This window comes from Nicotiana sylvestris, chromosome 9 (genome assembly GCF_000393655.2).
Source record: "Nicotiana sylvestris chromosome 9, ASM39365v2, whole genome shotgun sequence".
In the NCBI taxonomy this organism is placed as follows: domain Eukaryota; kingdom Viridiplantae; phylum Streptophyta; class Magnoliopsida; order Solanales; family Solanaceae; genus Nicotiana; species Nicotiana sylvestris.
In genome coordinates, this window is record NC_091065.1 from 106,739,308 (window position 1) to 106,756,788 (window position 17,481).

Consider the following 17,481-nt stretch of genomic DNA (forward strand, 5'->3'; position numbering starts at 1 on the left):
AATTTTGAAACTATCAAAGTCACTCATCAAGTAAGTGCAATTGTGCAATCAATGGTTCCTAAGTTGGAGGATCCCGGTGCTTTCATGATTCCTTGTACAATTGGAAGTGTTGAGTTTGCTAAAGCTCTTTGTGATCTTGGGACGACTATCAATTTGATGCGTTATTTGGTTTTCAAGACGCTGGGAATTGGGAAACCAAGGCCCACCTCTATGAGATTGCAAATGGCTGATCGTACTATGAAGAGACCTTTGGGAGTGATTGAAGATGTCTTGGTTCGTGTTGATAAATTCATTCTTCCGATGGATTTTATCATTCTCGATTGTGAAATTGATTATGAGGTGCCTATTATTCTTGGAAGACCTTTACTTGCTATGGGGAAGGCTCTTTGTGATGTTGAAGCCGGAGAACTTACTTTCTGGGCTGGTGATGAAAAAGGGGTTTTCCATGTGTGTAAGTCCATGCGGCAACCAAATAGCAATGAGGTGTGTTCTTTTGTGGACTTGGTGATCAATGTTATTGTTGATGAAACAAGTGCTATGATCAATGTTGGTGATATGTTGGAGGCCATCTTGCTCAACTTTGATGATGACGAGATGGATGGATTCATGGAATGTGTGAACTCCTTGCAAGGAATGGGGTTGTACAACTATGCACCCCGAAAATTGTCCTTGGATCTTGAAAATAGGACAACTCCTCCTACAAAGACTTCTATTGAAGAGCCTCCTACTTTGGAGTTGAAGCCATTGCATCCACATCTTCGGTATGAATTTCTTGGTCCTTCTTCTACTTTACCAGTTATTCTTTCCTCTTGTTTGACTAACGTGCAGGTAGATTCTACTTTGGCGGTGCTACAAAAGAGCAAGAAGGCTATCAGGTGGACATTGGCAGATATTCGAGGGGATAAGCCCCGTATTTTGCATGCATAAGATCAACTTGGAGGAAGGTGCCAAACCATCTATTGAACATCAAACGAGACTCAGTGAGGCTATGCAAAAAGTTGCCAAAAAGGAGATTATCAAGTGGTTGGATGCCGGGGTTGTTTACCCCATCTCTGATAGTTCATGGACTTCTCTGGTTCAATATATCCCGAAGAAGGGGGCATGACGGTGGTCACCAATGACAAGAAAGAATTGATTCCTACAAGAACATTGACCAGTTGGAGAGTGTGTATGGACTATAACAAGCTCAATAAAGTTACAATGAAGGATCACTTTCCACTTCCTTTCTTAGATCAAATGCTCGATAGATTGGCCGGGCGTGCTTTCTATTGCTTTCTTGATGGGTATTCGGGCTACAACCAAATTCTTATTTCTCCGGAAGATCAAGAGAAAACAAGCTTTACATGTCCCTATGGTACTTTTGCTTTCAAGCGGATGCCATTTGGTTTATGCAATACACCGACGACTTTTCAAAGGTGCATGATGGTAATTTTCACGGGCATGGTGGAGGACTACCTTGAAGGTTTCATGGATGACTTCTTGGTAGTCGAGGATTCTTTTTTGATTGTTTTGCAAATTTGAATAAAGTGTTGGCAAGATATAAAGAAACAAATTTATTGCTCAATTGGGAGAAATGTCATTTCATGGTCGAGGAAGACATTGTTCTTGGCTACAAGATCTCAAAGAATGGAATTGGAGTTGACAAGGCAAAGATTGAGGTGATTTCTAAACTTCCACCTCCAACTTCAGTGAAAGGCGTGCGGAGTTTCTTAGGCCACGCGGGGTTTTACCGGCGCTTCATCAAAAAATTTTCTAAGGTAGTGAACCCGTTGTGCAAGCTTCTCAAGAAGGATGATAAGTTTAATTTCAATGATGATTGCATGAGAGCTTATGAATTTTTAAAGTTCAAGTTGACAACTACTCCCATTATCACCGCTCCAAATTGGAGTGTCCCTTTTGAACTCATGTACAATGCAAGTGACATAGCGGTGGGGGATGTTTTGGGGCAACGCATCAACAAGATTTTCATCCGGTCTACTATGATAGTAAGACCATGAATGGTGCCCAAGTTAACTATCGTTACATAAAAAATCTCCTTGCCATTGTGTTTTCAATTGAGAAGTTCCGCTTGTACTTGATGGTTGCAAAAGTTATTGTTAATACGGATCATGCGGCACTTCGTTATCATATGAGCAAGAAAGATTCAAAAGCTCAGTTGATGATATGAATGCTTTTGTTGCAAGAGTTTGATATTGACATCCAAGACAGAAAAAAGAGTGAAAACCAAGTGGCGGACCACTTGTCTCATTTGGAGGAGGAGGGGAGGCCATATGATGGATTTGAAATCAATGACTCCTTCCCCAATGAGCAACTCTTGGCTATTTCAACGAAAGAGGTGCCATGGTTCGCAGATCTAGCAAATTTCCTTGTGTGTGGTATCATCCCGGATGAGTTCTCTTCAAACCAAAGGAAGAAGCTTAAACAGGATTGTCAAGATTATTATTGGGATGAACCATACCTTTTCATGATTTGTACGGATGGGGTAATTAGAAGATGTGTACCGGAAAAAGAGCAAGGTAAAATTCTTGGGGCTTGTCATTCTTCGTCATATGGTGGTCATCATGGTGGAGCAAGAACGGTAACCGAAGTGCTTAGTTATGGTTTCTATTGGTCCACTCTTTACAAGGATACAACTGATTTAGTGAAAAGATGCGATGAATGTCAAAGGGCCGGTGGAATCTCAAAGAAAAATGAAATGCCCCCCACAACCATTTTGGAGATTGGTATTTTCGATGTATGGGTTATTGACTTCATGGGTCATTTTGTGAGTTCTTGTGGAAACACCTACATCTTGGTCGCGATGGATTATGTGTCCAAATGGGTTGATGTTGTTGCTCTACCCAACAATGAGGCGAGAAGTGTGGTGCGTTCTTGAAGAAGAATATTTTCAAAAGGTATGGCACTCCGCGGGCTATTATAAGCAATAGGGGGTCACATTTTTTCAACAAGGCTTTCGACACTTTACTTAGCAAGTATGGTGTTACTCATAAAGTCATGACTCTCTATCATCCACAAGCTAGCGGTCAAGTGGAAATCACCAACCGAGAGATAAAGAGTATTTTGTCCAAAATAGTGAATGCTAACAGGACGGATTGATCCAAGAAACTTGATGATGCATTATGGGTTTATCTGATGTCTTACAAAACACCTATCGGAATGTCGCCATATCGGTTGGTGCTCTAAAAAGCTTGTCATCTTTTGGTGGAACTTGAGCACAAAGCCATATGGGCTCTAAAGAAGTTAAATCTTGATTGGGATGTAGCTGGTAACTTGAGAGTTGCACATTTGAATGAATTGGATGAGTTCCGGTACCATGCCTATGCAGGTTCTTCCTTGTACAAAAAAAGATGAAATATCTTCATGACAAATACATTTGGAACAAAGAGTTCAAGCTGGGCGATCTTGTGTTGTTGTTTAACTCAAGGTTGAGGATGTTTCCTGAGAATTTAAACTCTAAATGGAGTGTTCCTTTTGAAACTGTGGGTTTGATACCTTTTGGTGCATTAGACTTGAAGAACAAAATCAATGAAGTATTCCGAGTCAATGGTCACCGAGTGAAGCACTATTTGGGAAAAGTTAGAGATATACACGTCGTGGTGGTCATTCATTTCAATTGATGGTATTCTGCGTCGTGCCGCGATATTAAATCAGGCGCTTCTTGTAAGGCAACTCGTGTTTCTTTTCCTTTTTCTTTTCTTTTGTAATTGGGTATTATTTTTGTTCTAACTTGATTTGAAGTTAGCGCTTCTTGTGCTACAGGGATGAGTGTGCCTTACGGGAATTATGTACAGAAATCTAGCTAAATGTTACAGGAACTGCGGATCGCAATTGAATTGTGCGGACTGCACATTTATAGTCGTTGCAGCAAAAGTGCTCTGCGGCCGCACAATTTTCTTGCGGACCGCACAAATTGAAGGTTGAAAATGCCAACTCTCTGAAGCTTGGTTTGTCAGAAAAATGGTCAATCTGCGGCCACAATATGGAATTTGCGGTCGCACACAAAATTTTGTGAACTACAGACAAGATTCTGACTGAAGCTCACAAGGTAACAGAGTGCGGACCGCAACTGAAATTGTGCGGCCGCACTCGCCCCTCTTTCCCTTAGAAAACCAAGTAGTATAAATAGAGGGCTAGAGGTACTGCTACATTTTTTTTCCTCTCTAAGCACAAACACAGCACTATATTGAAATTTCTTGGTGAATCATCTATCCACATACCCAACAATTGTGATCACTCATTCCTTACACTCATTCATATATGGTATGCTAAATTCCTTGTTAGAATTTTGCATCTTTAGTTTAATTTATGGCCTTTTAATTATTTTTAGTCCATTTGTCAGTAGAACTCAATTGTGCATTTATGTGGGGGTAAATCTATAGTGGGTTGACTAGTACATGCTCTATGGGGACTGCGTCAATGCATTTTCATGCCTTTATGTTGTTACCATGTCAAAATTTGCACAAGAATTACAAAACCTAGATAGGAATACCGTAATTTTTGATGTCTTTTTGAATTCTGTGGCCGCACCTGAAATTGTGCGGTCCGCAAAAATTGATTCTAGGCAACATTAGTGAGGAAGTAATCTGGGGCTGCAAGAAAAATGTGCGGACCGCAAAATGCTCATTGCGGCCGCAGAATAACCCTTGTACTATCATCAGAGAGTCTACATTTTGTGACTTAAATGTGCAGCCGCAGGTCAAATTTGTCATGTTGTGTCCGCACATCAACCAATTATCTATCATCAAAGAGTTGGCATATTTTGGATTCCTGAGTTGCGCCCGCAAGTGAAATTGTGCGGACAACACTTCACTTTTTTGCGACCGCAAGAGAAAATTGTGCGGTTTGTAAGGCCTCATCTGCGTCCATAAGAAAATTGTGCATACCGCAGATCCTTATACTACAATCAGGATTAAATTGTGACCCCCACTATGTTCTTGGTGTATACTTGCATGTCTCCTTGTTTGATTGAACATTGATTGCAACTAACAATTGCTTCTGCTTGATACAGATAATAGTTCGATCCAGAGACATAGGCGATACTTCTAAAGGGAGGGGTTAACCTTCTAAGGGTTGAGGCAAGAGTGCCTTACCCCTCGGCCAACAAAGAACAATTACAAAGAAAGCCATAGTCGGCAAAGGGAGAGGGGCAGATCTCTTCGAGACGAGCGCTTATTCCCTATCTAGTGAAGTATCAGATGGCAACATAGCCTCTGTCCAAGAGCAGCCAACTGTCTAGTCAAGGTCGCCATGGAGATATCAACTCAGGGATGAGTCATCCTCATCTCATAGCACTTTATAGGGTTCGGAAAGTGCTAGTCAGGCTTTTGAGCCATCCACTACTCCTGTCCCTGAGGCACCAGATACATTAGTTCAGGACATCCCTGATGATGGAAGATGAGGAGATGCTATAGCTGTCGGCCTTGAAAGGTCAAAGAAAAAAAAGGTCTGGGATGACCGTTTGTCAGTTGGGTTGCCTTCACCAGCTTTCGTACTTGATGGCCAAGTGAGGTCGCTCACACTTGAGTGACAGTTTCAGTTGAAAGATCTGGAGAAGTATAACCCGGCGGTGTTGAGACAGTCCAAGGAACGCAAAGGGTTGATGTGGTTCACCCAGAGTGTGGTAGATGCCAAAGAATACCTAGTCCGTGAATTCTACGCTAATGTGGTGCACATCAAAAAGGGGACAAAGGTAACCAAAGTGAGTAACCTTAAAGTGAGATTTGATCAACATACACTCAACACGTACTTGGTTTTCGAAGATGTCGAGCCAAAGGAATATATAGAGATGTATGTAATGGGGGATGCAGCCTGGCCTTGGTTAGTAGAGATTCTAGTAGCACCTAGGCCACCACCACTATGGATTGCCGCTGGGGTTCCTATTCACAGGAGCACTCTGAGTTTCGAGGCAAAGAGGTGGCAAACCTTTGTCTGTAGCATATTAGACCTATGCTAGAATGAAACTTATCTTTTGATCCCTCAGGCAGTTCTGGTCTCTTCTATCATGGCTGGTACCCTAGCAATGTAGGTGCCATGATGCCGGTCAACATTTCAGTGATTGCTCAGCAAGATGACTCGTCTTACCCATATCCCAACACTATTATAGAATATCTCACGGATGCAAGGGTAGAGCCGAGGGATTATGACACACAGGTGAAGCCGAAGAAGCCTTTCTCTTGGTACTCACTGATGGATGCAAACAACCCGAAGAGAAAAGGTCATCTGCCTACCACCACATGCTAGTCTGATGAGCCAGTCGTGGTAGTGGCAAAGGCAGTTAATATTCCATTCTCTTCGGCCGAGCCTTCCTTTAGTGCCGTAGTTATGCCTCCACCATCATCTTCAGTTCCTGCCACAACTCCCATCTCGGATTTGAAGCTGGTTCCCATGCCTACTGTCCCACTTTTTGCATGACGAGTCTCCCAAACATTGGCGAGCCTCAACAACTAGATGTAGACAGCCACTGCAAAGCTGTTTGACTTATCCAGTACTATTGAAGCATAGTCTTCTGTTCAGGCACCTCAGGTTCCCCCGACTATTGAAGAGACATTGAAGAAGCTCATGGAGAACCATAACACTATTATGGCTACCTTGGTACAACACGGGTCAGTGATCAAAGAGCTGGGAAAGGAAGTAAAGAAGATGCAAAAATCCTAGGCCAACAAAAAGTCAGTGGACAAGCTCTGAAGAGAGGTGAAAAGAATTTCTACAGCTGGAGATCTCCCCTTTGACATGCTGATTGACCCACACTATCCAGGCTCAGATCCTACAACACCATCCAGCACCAGTTGGCTAGTCTGAGGAGCCAGACCTGACTGCCGACATTGCCGAGGCAGTACGCCAGATGTTTACTAACTCAGTCATACCTATAGTTGAGGATGATGAGATTCAGTTGGATGAGACTGAGGGCGGTGACATTACTGGGGACATAGAGATGTCCAAGGAGCCATAGGGAATTTTTTTCACTCTTTTTGTTCTTTTACTCTTATTTTGTTAAGCAATGAGGACTATGCTTATCTTTATTTGGGGGGTGGAGTTTATTAATTATATTTGATACATTTTGAGACATTAGGCCTATAATAACTTGATATTGTTCTCTCTTTTCTTGTTATGTATATATTCACTCTCTTCTCTCATTATATATATATCTCCTCTCTCTCTCTCTCTCTCACACACACACACACACATACACATTATGTATATTCATTATGCTTTCAATAGTTTTTGTTTTTTAACTTCTTTATGTTTGTTTCCTTATTAGTTAGTGTTTGATTTAGTAGCTTTTTTTATGTTTTAGTAGATAATAAGACTTTGGTTTTCTTAAAGCCACAGTTCTTTCCAAAGGTAGTTGATGTGTGGACAGGGCGACTCATCCCAACAATTGATGGCATGAAAACCTTCTTAAGGGAATGAGTCTGTTTTATATTTAGGTAATAATAGTAGTAATATTGAATAAAAAGACCTAATTAAGTTAAGCTCGAAGAGTCAACATGCTTCATTTGGCACCAACACACTTAAATACGTGCTTATGGTTAGAGACAAGGTTTTTAAAAGGAAATAGCTCTAGTTAGTGACTTTGTGACTCTTGTGTTGACTTTGGTACCATCGGGTGGTCTATTTGGACCATAGAGATCTTCAATATTGAATGTGATCATTGTGGGACCTTAAATTTATCCTCTTTAACAATCTAGTTGCGTGAGGGGTGAGATGCCTTGTTTCTAGTACAAGTACCCATGCGAAAGGTCTAGAAGTTTCCTCGAATGTGTTTTAAGGCGAAATCATAAGTTTTGCTTGACTTGAGAAGTGATTGTAGGATTTCCTTGGCCCGTTTGAGTTTAATATTGCCTACCAATGTTGTCATCCCTAGTCAACCCTTCAAGCCTTTCGAATTTCTCATTTGGAAACAATACAAGCCTTTACCTGTTTTGTCGTGACCCTCTCTTGGCACCCGAGCTTTCCTTAACACTCCTGTGAAACAAATGGCAAAAAACGTAGGTTTTGGGGAGAGACGAGGAACTTGAAAAAGGTATCAAGGCACAAAAAGAGAAAATAAATGATGAGAAGGAAAGGCAATAAAAGAAAAGAACAAAAAGAAAAATGCAAAAAAGTGAATAAGTGGAAGAGTTGAAGGGATTCAAAGAGGTGTAATGATCCCAAATATGGAGAAATCAAAGAGGGAGAAGATGAATGTAATGATCAATAAAGAGTGATGTTAAGTCTCTTTAGTCCCCCAAGGAAAAGAAAGTGCCTCAAAGAATTGGCAAAGTGTGAGCCGAGAAATGAAGAATGGAGTGCTTAAAGGAAGGTGTAACCACTCACCCATACTGTATCCAACCCTTATCCAAAAGCCTTCATTACATCCTGAAAGAAGTCCTACTTGATTTTGAACCGAGTGAGCTTGCATTAGTGGTGATCTATATGATGGGCAAGCCTATGGTACTCGAAGCGTACTCGTGACATTCTCTTGAGAGAGATGAGTGAGCATTTCATAAATATTTAAATCGAGTGCTAATTTCTTAAGTGAGATTGGCAATTGGAAAGTAGAGGAGGAAGAGTTTGGAGTACACTATGGCCTACATGATAGAACAAGAGTCCTTGATGAGTAAAGTCAATTCTTGAAGTTCAAATGTCATATTAGAACTAAATGTGCATGAATGTTTAACTTGTCACCTAGTTGATAATACATGAGTAGTGTGGACAATTGTTGGTCCCAACTGATGTGTGGATGGCTCACCTTCGTCTTGCTAAAATGACCATTTACCTTTGGAGGTGGGAATCAATTTATTTGCTTGAGGACAAGCAAAGACTTAAGTTTGGGGGAGTTGATAAGTGAGAATTTTGACTGCTTATTAGCACTTTTTAACTTTTATTTAGTCTAAAAGCTTTAAATTGTGTTCCCGAAACAAATAAAATTGTGCAAAAATGCAAGAATGATGGAAGTTGATCTCCTGAGATGAAATCCGACTCAAAAAGGAGTATTCTGAAGCACAAGGCATTAAAGGGCGTAGAAGCACAAATGTGCAGTCTGCAGAAGCAATTCTGCGGGCGCAGAAGAATATGTGGACCGCAGAATTCCATCTGCAGCCGCAAATCAAGAGGAAGGTTTTAGCAGAAATTTGTGCAAAGTGCGGACCACACATGAAATGCGCGACCACAAAGCTAGGCTAAGAGTCGAAGATCAGAGAGTATGCAAAAAGACCAAGTGCAGTAGCCTCAGTGAATTGCGGACCATACAAGAATTGTGCGGCCATAGAAGAGTTTCCTTGCAGCCGCAGTCCTAAATTGTGCGGACCACAGAAGATTACCTCGCGGCAGCAGTTCAGAAATGTGTGACCGCAAAACTCCAGTTCCTGCCAGATGAAGAAATCTGCGGACCGGACATGGAATTGTGCGGTCGCAGAACCTCGTGAGTGGCATTTTTGTCCGATATTTTCAGCCTTGTATAAATATACAAATTTCATAAAATTAGGTCATGTTTTGAACATCTGAAGTTGTTGTAGTTGTTTTTCTTTAGTACTTTAGGAAGTTTTGCATTATTTTGGTGCTTTAACATTATATTTCGTTATTTTAATCTTCCAATACGAGTTTAATTAGTTTTTCTTCTCTATTTTCTGTAATTTCTGTCATAAGTAGCTAGACTTCTACTAGAGTTGTGACCCAACACTAGAGTGTAAACCTTATGGTTGATTAATTTAGTGCTTGTTTATGATTGAGTGTTTATTATATAACTTAGTTCATGCTTCAATTATAGAATTAATGGTTGCAAATATTGATTCATGCCTATTTGACTTAGTCTCTACTTGAGAAAGAGGGACCTAGTCTAGGATAACTTAGCTAACAAGGAATTGGGTCAATTGAGAGATTGATTAACTCAATTAAAGGGTTCAACCTAGAGAGAGTAATAACCCGACTTGAGCTCTTATCAATTGTTTTGGATGATACCCATTTGGTCTTGAGAAAGCCAAATTAGGCAAAGCTACTCTCTAACCGAGAGGTGTTGAGTGGATAATGTAGAGTTGTGAACTATAATATACCCCAATCAACAAAACAAGCATTAAAGTCTTTATCCCATTAGGCAAGCACCTAGGTTATGATCACAGCCCTAGACTTTTTATCTATTTGGAAAAAACTTAAAAACAGTTATCTCTTGTCTCCTATCTTTATTTTGCATACATTAGAGTAACATTAGAAATAGCAAATAAATCCTTGTTGTGAAAGTGCAATCTAGATAGTCCATTTGCTTACTTCGAATATATACTCCTAGATCCCATCATAACTCCCAGTGAATTCGACCCTGACTCCTAGCTAGGTATTTATTATTGCATACTACCGTTTTATATCTCTATTGAGGTGTGCATTTGGACGTGATCAGAGCCGCAGAAGGAACGGGGGCAGGTTCTCGAGTTACGGTAGTTGAGGTCGATACTGGAACAGAAGATGCAGTGGCCGTAACAGAAGTCGAAGTCAAGGAGGCAGTAGTCGCCCTACGAAAAAGAAGGCACTAGTGCCTGGCTCCTCTGATAAACCCTGCCTGAGAAAAAGACGATATTGTCAACAAAATAAATTTGCATATAATAGGAGACGGAGTGACCACGACCAAAGATAGGAAATTACCAGTTGAAGGGAGAGCAGGCCCGAATTTCTTAAAAAAACTTGGCCAATAACGGATCCCTACGATGTGAGGGAGGATTCACTCGACCCAATCAAAAATATAAGGGGCCAGAGAAGGAGGCTGATTGTTGACTGCAAAAGGGAAAACAAAAAATCATCATCGATCAAAATTCGAAATCAAAAGAAAAAAAGGGCACTCACGAGTGTAGTTCCAAGCTTCGAGAAAGCCGTCGACGTTGGGCACGACGTCCTCGGTCTTGATGAAGAAGAAGTTAAGCCAGAATTGACGATTAGCTTTGTCGTCCATCTTCACCACCAAACACTTGCCTCCTCGGTGGCGAAGGTTCAACATCGCCCCCCTATAAAATCCAGGGGCGAACAGATGTATCAAGTGTCGTAGTGTCAGTTCAACCCCGGCTAGCTCGGCAAAATTTTGTCATCATCTTTATCAGCTTGTAGACATACGGTGCAAGCTGATCCGGGAAAACACCGTAGTGGCGACAAAATTCCTCCACTAGCGGGAGGAGAGGGAGAGAATAGTCGATGATGAAGGTATATGCATAAAGGGCGCAGTACCTAGGGCGGTGTACCTGTACCATGTCCTCTTTGGCCGGGATAAGCTCAACATGGATAGGAAGGCCAAATTGCCTTAAGCTCCGCCAATTCTTTAGGCGTCATCCGTGATTTTAAAATTCCAGGTGCAACATCAAATATTTTGGTAAGGTCGGACCTGGAATCAGGATTACATAGAATTATCTCCTCCGGCAACGAGAATGTTTCATCCTCAGTAGTGGCGGGAGCACCTTCCCCATGAGAGGGAAACACCACTAACAGGGAGCCACACAACTTCCCTCACCAGAATCAGAAGGTTAATATCTATCTTTAGAATATTTAAGCTAAGATAATACTAGGGGAAGGATTCCCAAGTCGTCGTTTGCCGAAATGACCAAAGAAGCTGCGAAGTCTGTGGACGAAGAGTCGACAAGGGTCAAAGTCAAAGAGTCAACAACGGCCAAAGTCGAGGAGTCAACAAAGGTCGAGGCCGGGTACTTTTGACAGAGTTATAGTGGCTAGTTTCAAGATAGGACGTTAAAGAGAATTTTCTAGTAGATATTCTCTGCACTTGTACTATTATGGTTTCTTAGGAACATGTTCCCTTTAAATAGAAAAAGACATAATGATAGGGGACATGTGATATTCATTTGTAAAAAACACACTTTGACTTGAGAAAGAGATTCAGATCTCATTGCTAAGATATAAACATCACATTTACTCTGACATTCTTGTCTATAGTTTTCCACTATATTCGAGAATATCTCAAATATTCAAGGGATATTGCATATCATTCATCACTGTCAGAAAGAATATCTACTTATTTCATCCTTTCTTGGGTGACTCAATCACTCTATTTACTTAAATGTCATTTATTAATATTGAATGCTATACTACTGCCTTTGTTTTCTTGGGATATTTATTGCATACTACTGCCACAGTCCGATTATATCTACATAGCATTTGTTGTTTTTTCAAGAACTCTATCTTAGGGATATTATTATTAGCTAAGAGTAGCCCTAAGCTATATAAATTTAATTATTTGAACCAAGATCTATATTTATTTGTTCAAACAGACGTTTTCTGACTATTTGATCAAGTTTCTGAGAAGTTAAAAGCAGTTTTACGAAAATGAAGGTTGTCAATCTACCTTTTGATCATTTTTCTAAAAAAATTAATAACTGAAATAGTTAAACAATTCAAGCACTTAATAACCACAATTGACGTTGTTGATTCTAAAAGTAATGAGCGTAAAGGGGTTTCTTTGTTGGTTCCTGACAGACGATAATACTCTTTGATTAATTACACTACATATTAGGAGTAATGTACTATAAGCCAAACCTAACAATAAATTATGTACTTACAATTTCAAATCGAAGCAGAATATTTCTAATGACTTTACAGCTGTTTGGGAAAGCATTTATTCCTTAAACAAATAAGTGAAACTAAATGATGGCACCAATTAGGGTTGCAGTGGAAGCGATAAGTACTCTTTCATCCTTAACCACAGGTCTCAGATTTAAATCTTGATTATGAAATAACTTTTGTTAAAGAGTGCTTTACCCCACAATATGGGATGAGAGACCAAAAAAAAAAAAAATATAAATGACGGCGAATTAAGCAAGCGACTGCGGATTTTCTTCGCCTTGTGCTGTGAGGGTAGAATTTCGCCCATCGACGCGAGGCAGATTTATTATATGGTCGTTGTGGGCAGTCAAAAATGTAGCTTATTGCTATGGAACTTCAATCGAACTCATTATATGAATTTTCTCATGATTTAATCATTATGAGCAGTGATGGATGTAATTTAATGCTATGGTACTTCAATCGAATTCATTATCTGAATTTCACGCAAGGTGCATTCATGATTTAACCATTATGGACAGAGACGAATGTAGACTCATTATATTCGACACGATATACATATTGTGAAGGCAATTAATTAAGCCCACAACAGATGTAGCTTAATAGCTATGGTTCAATATTATTTACATGATATATACATATTGCGAAGGTAACTGGGATTTGATTGTACACAGAAAGGTATATATGTTTGACTAGAGGGAAATGAGAATCCACTTATTTTTGTTCCTCATAAACTGTGGATCTGAAAACAGAAAGACAACTCCAAAAGGAATGCTCTAATTAGTGGGGTGTGACATCCACTAAACAGTTCAAATACATATATTTGCCTGGCACAAGTGGAGTTTAGTGGGATTATTTTATTCTATGCCATTCCAATATTTGGAATTTAGTGGAATCACCGTAGGCATTTTATTTTTGTGCTCCAATTTGACAGAGAAATCTCACACAACTAAACTAGTAAATTGAATGTTAAAAGTAGCATATCCCGCAGTTAAAAGTGATACGTCTGAAAGTATTTTTTGGATTTAACTCCAAAATGCACATGCAAATCCATCATTTTAATTTTATGAGCTCCGGAGTCGAGTATTAAGTATTGAATTCATCATCTTGTTTGAGTTATGAGTTCATAATTTAATATTTTTAGTAATTTTAATAAATTTTAGACTGATAAATTAGGTTTAGATTAAAAATAATGAGTTCAAATGAACTTATACCTATATTATTACTAGTGAGGGATAGCCTGTGATATGCACGGGTCCAAACTCAAATGAATAAATTAATAACTTATGTTAATTAATTTAACTTTGAATTATGCCGATTTGAGTATAATTGAAAAAATTCATCTCACTTTTGTTCACTAAATTCAATATTTAAATTAGTGGTGAAATATTAAAAATTGTTCAAGGATTAGCTCAGACAAAATAAATGTGATTCTCTAATCACAAATTTTTAAATTTAAATTTTAAAATACTTTTTCTTTAACCTCAATCAGATATATTTTGAATGCTTATTAAGTTATGAATTTGAACTCTAGCAGATATTAGGCATAGCCTAACATGTGTTAATCCCTTTTATTTTGAGAAAATAATAAAATGCACTAAGATAGCTATAACGATATTCTCTACGTCTTTAAAAGAACAACATACACAGTATGATGATCAAACTATCTTATTTTTGTTTTATTATTAGTATGAAAATAATTCATTTTCATTAATATCATAATTTATTTTTAATCCTCTAATTCCAGATACTTACCTAAGTACTATTTCATCTCTTTTATCTTTTCATGTACTTGTATGTAAACTTTGAACTTTGCATGTTATCAATTATGTTAAATCATATCACTATTGTGTGCCTTATTCATTTTAATATTACAAAAAATGAATTGAATAAATAAATTATTATCCTCAACTTGATTTTTGAGGCATAATTTGTTATTCTTATTGGAATAAATATCTTGTATTACTTCTATTGTATTAGGGTTGTATGTTGTTTTATTTTTGATAAATTTTTAAAATTTATTATTATGAAAAATAATTTCTTTACTCCAATTAAAATTGACACTATACTGGAATTGATAATAAATTCTTGGCAGTTTAAAAATTATTGAAGTGATAGTGAGTTTTCGTCCGAAAATTCATGCAAAATAACTGCAAGTAATATAAGAATTTGCACCACGGAATGATAATGAAATTATTTGAAAAGAAAATACATCGAAATTGAAGTGGGCTAAGCTAAATAGACTTAAAATTATTTATGATTTGCTGGAGAGTACAAGGACAGGGCCAGAGAGGAAAAGGAGGGGGTGGGGGACGTGGGGCCTGTGGGACTGAAATTTGATTAATCCTGTGAACATTTAAAAGGAACGGATCTCAATTTTACTAAATTTACAAAAGAAGGTAAATTTACAGAAGAAAGTAAAAATAAATGTTAATTAGGTGTGAATGGGAAATTTAGGCGGGCCCTATAGTTTCACCAAATATCTAGCGTGTACGAACAATAAACCTAGCACGTACAATACATGTAAAGCTGAATAAAATGTGAAATTTTGAAAATGCTCCTATGTAAGCAAGCATGTTGACGGGGAGGTGCTTGCTTACTCTCACTTATTATAGATTATACTAGTAAGGATATAATAACATCGCTAAACAGTAGTGTACATATATCATATTATTGTTGGTCCCAAATTTTTATCTAAAAAATAAATTCTGAACAGAACTTATTTTATGATCAGATTGCGCTAGATCGCATGACTAATTTCTGTGAAACTTATACATTCTGAAGATATAAATTTTAACATCATAACAAACTTTATTTTTCATATAATAATCCAAAAAATATATATAATTGTTCCAAAAGAAATGCATATTTCAAGTAAAAAGATAACTAGATTTGGTGCGACAACCTAACAATTACTAGGAAATTGTCCCCTTTGTTTTATCACTTTTATTTTGTGTCCTTTAGAAATTAGCTACCAGAAAATGTTGTCACTTGCCGTTGCTGACGTCGTTTTGTTTGCAATATTGCAGAAAACATGGACAACACAGTTCACTTTGTGTAACTTACTGGCATGTACATTTATATTTTTGTTAGCCGGTAAAACATATTGGTGTTGTAACTAATGTAAATAGTGGGTTGAAAGACTGGCAGTAAATATGACCTCCTTTTTTAGCTTGAATTTGTTTTCTTCACTTTGCTACGTATCCAACTTTCTAAGACTGAATCGAAAGAAATTTACTGCCATCCAAAGGATAATTCAAAAGGATTACGACGCACTTCGTCCCAGAGACCATAATGTTTAACAAATCAACTCACATATCTCAATACATAATTGATCAGAATGCAAGTTGTTCTCAGTAGAAAGTAATTTATTTTCTTTATAAATTAATATAAGCAGCTACTTTAATCAAGTTTGGGCCCGGGCTAAGCACGGGCCATTCCCACTAGTCTTATATAGGAAGTAGAATATTTGCCCCTACCAAAATGATATATGCATTTTAAGCATAGGTTCCTTTTCCAACATTTCACGTACTTAATATATTTAAACGAGTATAATTTACACATTGGACGAGGCCGAATATAACTGCGGTATTTAACAGATTGCGACTGTTATTCTTGTGGAATTTTAGAAGAGCGCAGGTCAAGTAGGTATAAATAATGGAAGTTGATGGCAAAAAATTGTTAATGAACGTAACTGGATCATGAATGGGATTTTTTTTACTGTTGAACGTATGATACTTTTAAGATTATGATTCATATTTAATATTTATTGTAAGTTTTCACATAAAAATTTATATTTCATGTTAATTACCAAAAAAATTATATTTTTCATTAAAAATATTGATTCAGATAAATCCGATACCAACCGATCCACACTGGCTTAAACCATGGCCCAGGGGTTAAACACTTGGAATATACTGGTGTATGATTGTCGTCCTTCGAATCAGAATCCAGAATCTAGGAATCAATACCATTTTCCGCACTTGGGTTCTTTCGAAAATTATATAAACGTTTGTTTGGATGGACAAATTAAAATCCTACTGTGGTTGCCAAAGGAATAACTTTTTTATTTACTTTTGTCCTCCACTAATTGCTGTCTTTTATTGACTAAGCGCAGACAAACTAATGCTCTATGATGTGTTAATCTTTGTTTTTAAATTAATCATTAGCAACAAACATTAATGGAGAACCCAACATTATATTTCAACCATTGATTTGAAGAATTTTTTTTTTATATATTTCACGAAAAGAATGGCTAGTTTTAATTCGGACAGGAACGTCTCAAAAAGAATTGGGCAAAGACTACTTTTAGTCCACGATCGAAATTATATATTTATATCCATTAGCCGCAAAAGTTTATAAAATTTATATGTTTTTTGTTTGCCACAGCTGAAATTACGAAGCCGTCCTCCGCAAGCAAAATTCTCCAAGAGTCTGTTTTTATAGAGGTGGAGATATTTGTGATTAAAATATCCTAAATACACTGACAGGGTAAAAAAACTTACATTGTTAGTGTATTTTAACCGGGGTTGCTGATCTCACTTTTTATGAATGATTACGTGTAAACTGTAGTTACATGTTAGGTAATCTCATGGTGTAAATATAATATATATATATATATATATATTTTGGATTATCGATGTGTAGAAGTTAAATACTATAAGCCATTTTGGGAAATATTGAACATAATTCTAATAGTGTGTATCTTAATGAATATAAAAATAATATAAATTAATTTCACCAATCAGATAAAAAACAGAAGAGCAAAAAAATTAAGCTATTGAAGAGGTCTCATTCCCAGCACCAGCAAATATGAGGCCACCCAACTTGTTCACTTTTAGGAAGAAGGAAAGACATTTTTCACTTTGAAAAAATATTTTAATTTGCTCATATATGCTCAGATTATTGATCCTATTTATAACAAACCTTCTGGCTACTAATTAAAAGTACAATAAC

General features: G+C 37.7%; 2 protein-coding genes across 2 annotated transcripts; both read left to right on the top strand.

Moving 5' to 3' along the window:
* The first annotated feature begins 51 nt into the window (after positions 1-51).
* Positions 52-927, top strand: LOC138878017 (uncharacterized). Its single transcript, XM_070157671.1, has one exon. It carries the CDS (start codon positions 52-54, stop codon positions 925-927), a length of 876 nt encoding a protein of 291 aa, XP_070013772.1.
* Positions 928-1,583: 656 nt separating this feature from the next.
* On the top strand, positions 1,584-1,997 carry LOC138878018 (uncharacterized mitochondrial protein AtMg00860-like). Its single transcript, XM_070157672.1, has one exon. The coding sequence runs from the start codon at positions 1,584-1,586 to the stop codon at positions 1,995-1,997; it is 414 nt and encodes a 137-aa protein (XP_070013773.1).
* The last annotated feature ends 15,484 nt before the right edge of the window (positions 1,998-17,481 follow it).